This window comes from Pterocles gutturalis, unplaced genomic scaffold (assembly GCF_000699245.1).
Source record: "Pterocles gutturalis isolate BGI_N339 unplaced genomic scaffold, ASM69924v1 scaffold676, whole genome shotgun sequence".
In the NCBI taxonomy this organism is placed as follows: Eukaryota; Metazoa; Chordata; class Aves; order Pterocliformes; family Pteroclidae; genus Pterocles; species Pterocles gutturalis.
In genome coordinates, this window is record NW_010102625.1 from 2272 (window position 1) to 2529 (window position 258).

The 258-nt window shown below is 51.2% G+C and overlaps 1 protein-coding gene across 1 annotated transcript in view; it reads left to right on the forward strand.

Annotated features, from left to right (window-relative positions):
- The window catches only part of LOC104471107 (microtubule-actin cross-linking factor 1-like), a gene marked incomplete at both ends in the record, with an annotated part of 12267 nt that overhangs the window by 2103 nt on the left and 9906 nt on the right, over positions 1–258 (forward strand). The window contains one exon of the mRNA XM_010086336.1: positions 107–229. Coding sequence (XP_010084638.1) covers positions 107–229 — 123 coding nt within the window. The remainder of the gene's footprint in view (positions 1–106; positions 230–258) is intronic.

Sequence of the window (258 nt, forward strand, 5' to 3'; positions counted from 1 at the left end):
CAGCGGAGCAGGAAGGGCTCGCCGGGCTTTAACCCTCCTGTTCGTGGGGCACTTTTGGAAGAGCATTTAATAATGGAAGTTTTTCTTTTGTCTCTATCATATACAGACCATTAAAGAGGAGATAGATGGCTTGCACGAGGAGCTGGAGTTCATCCGGCTCCTTGGGACCGATTTAATTTTTGCCTGTGGCGAAACTGAGAAGCCAGAAGTGAAGAAGAGCATTGATGCGGTAGGGCCAGGGGTGGCGCCTCCTCCGGA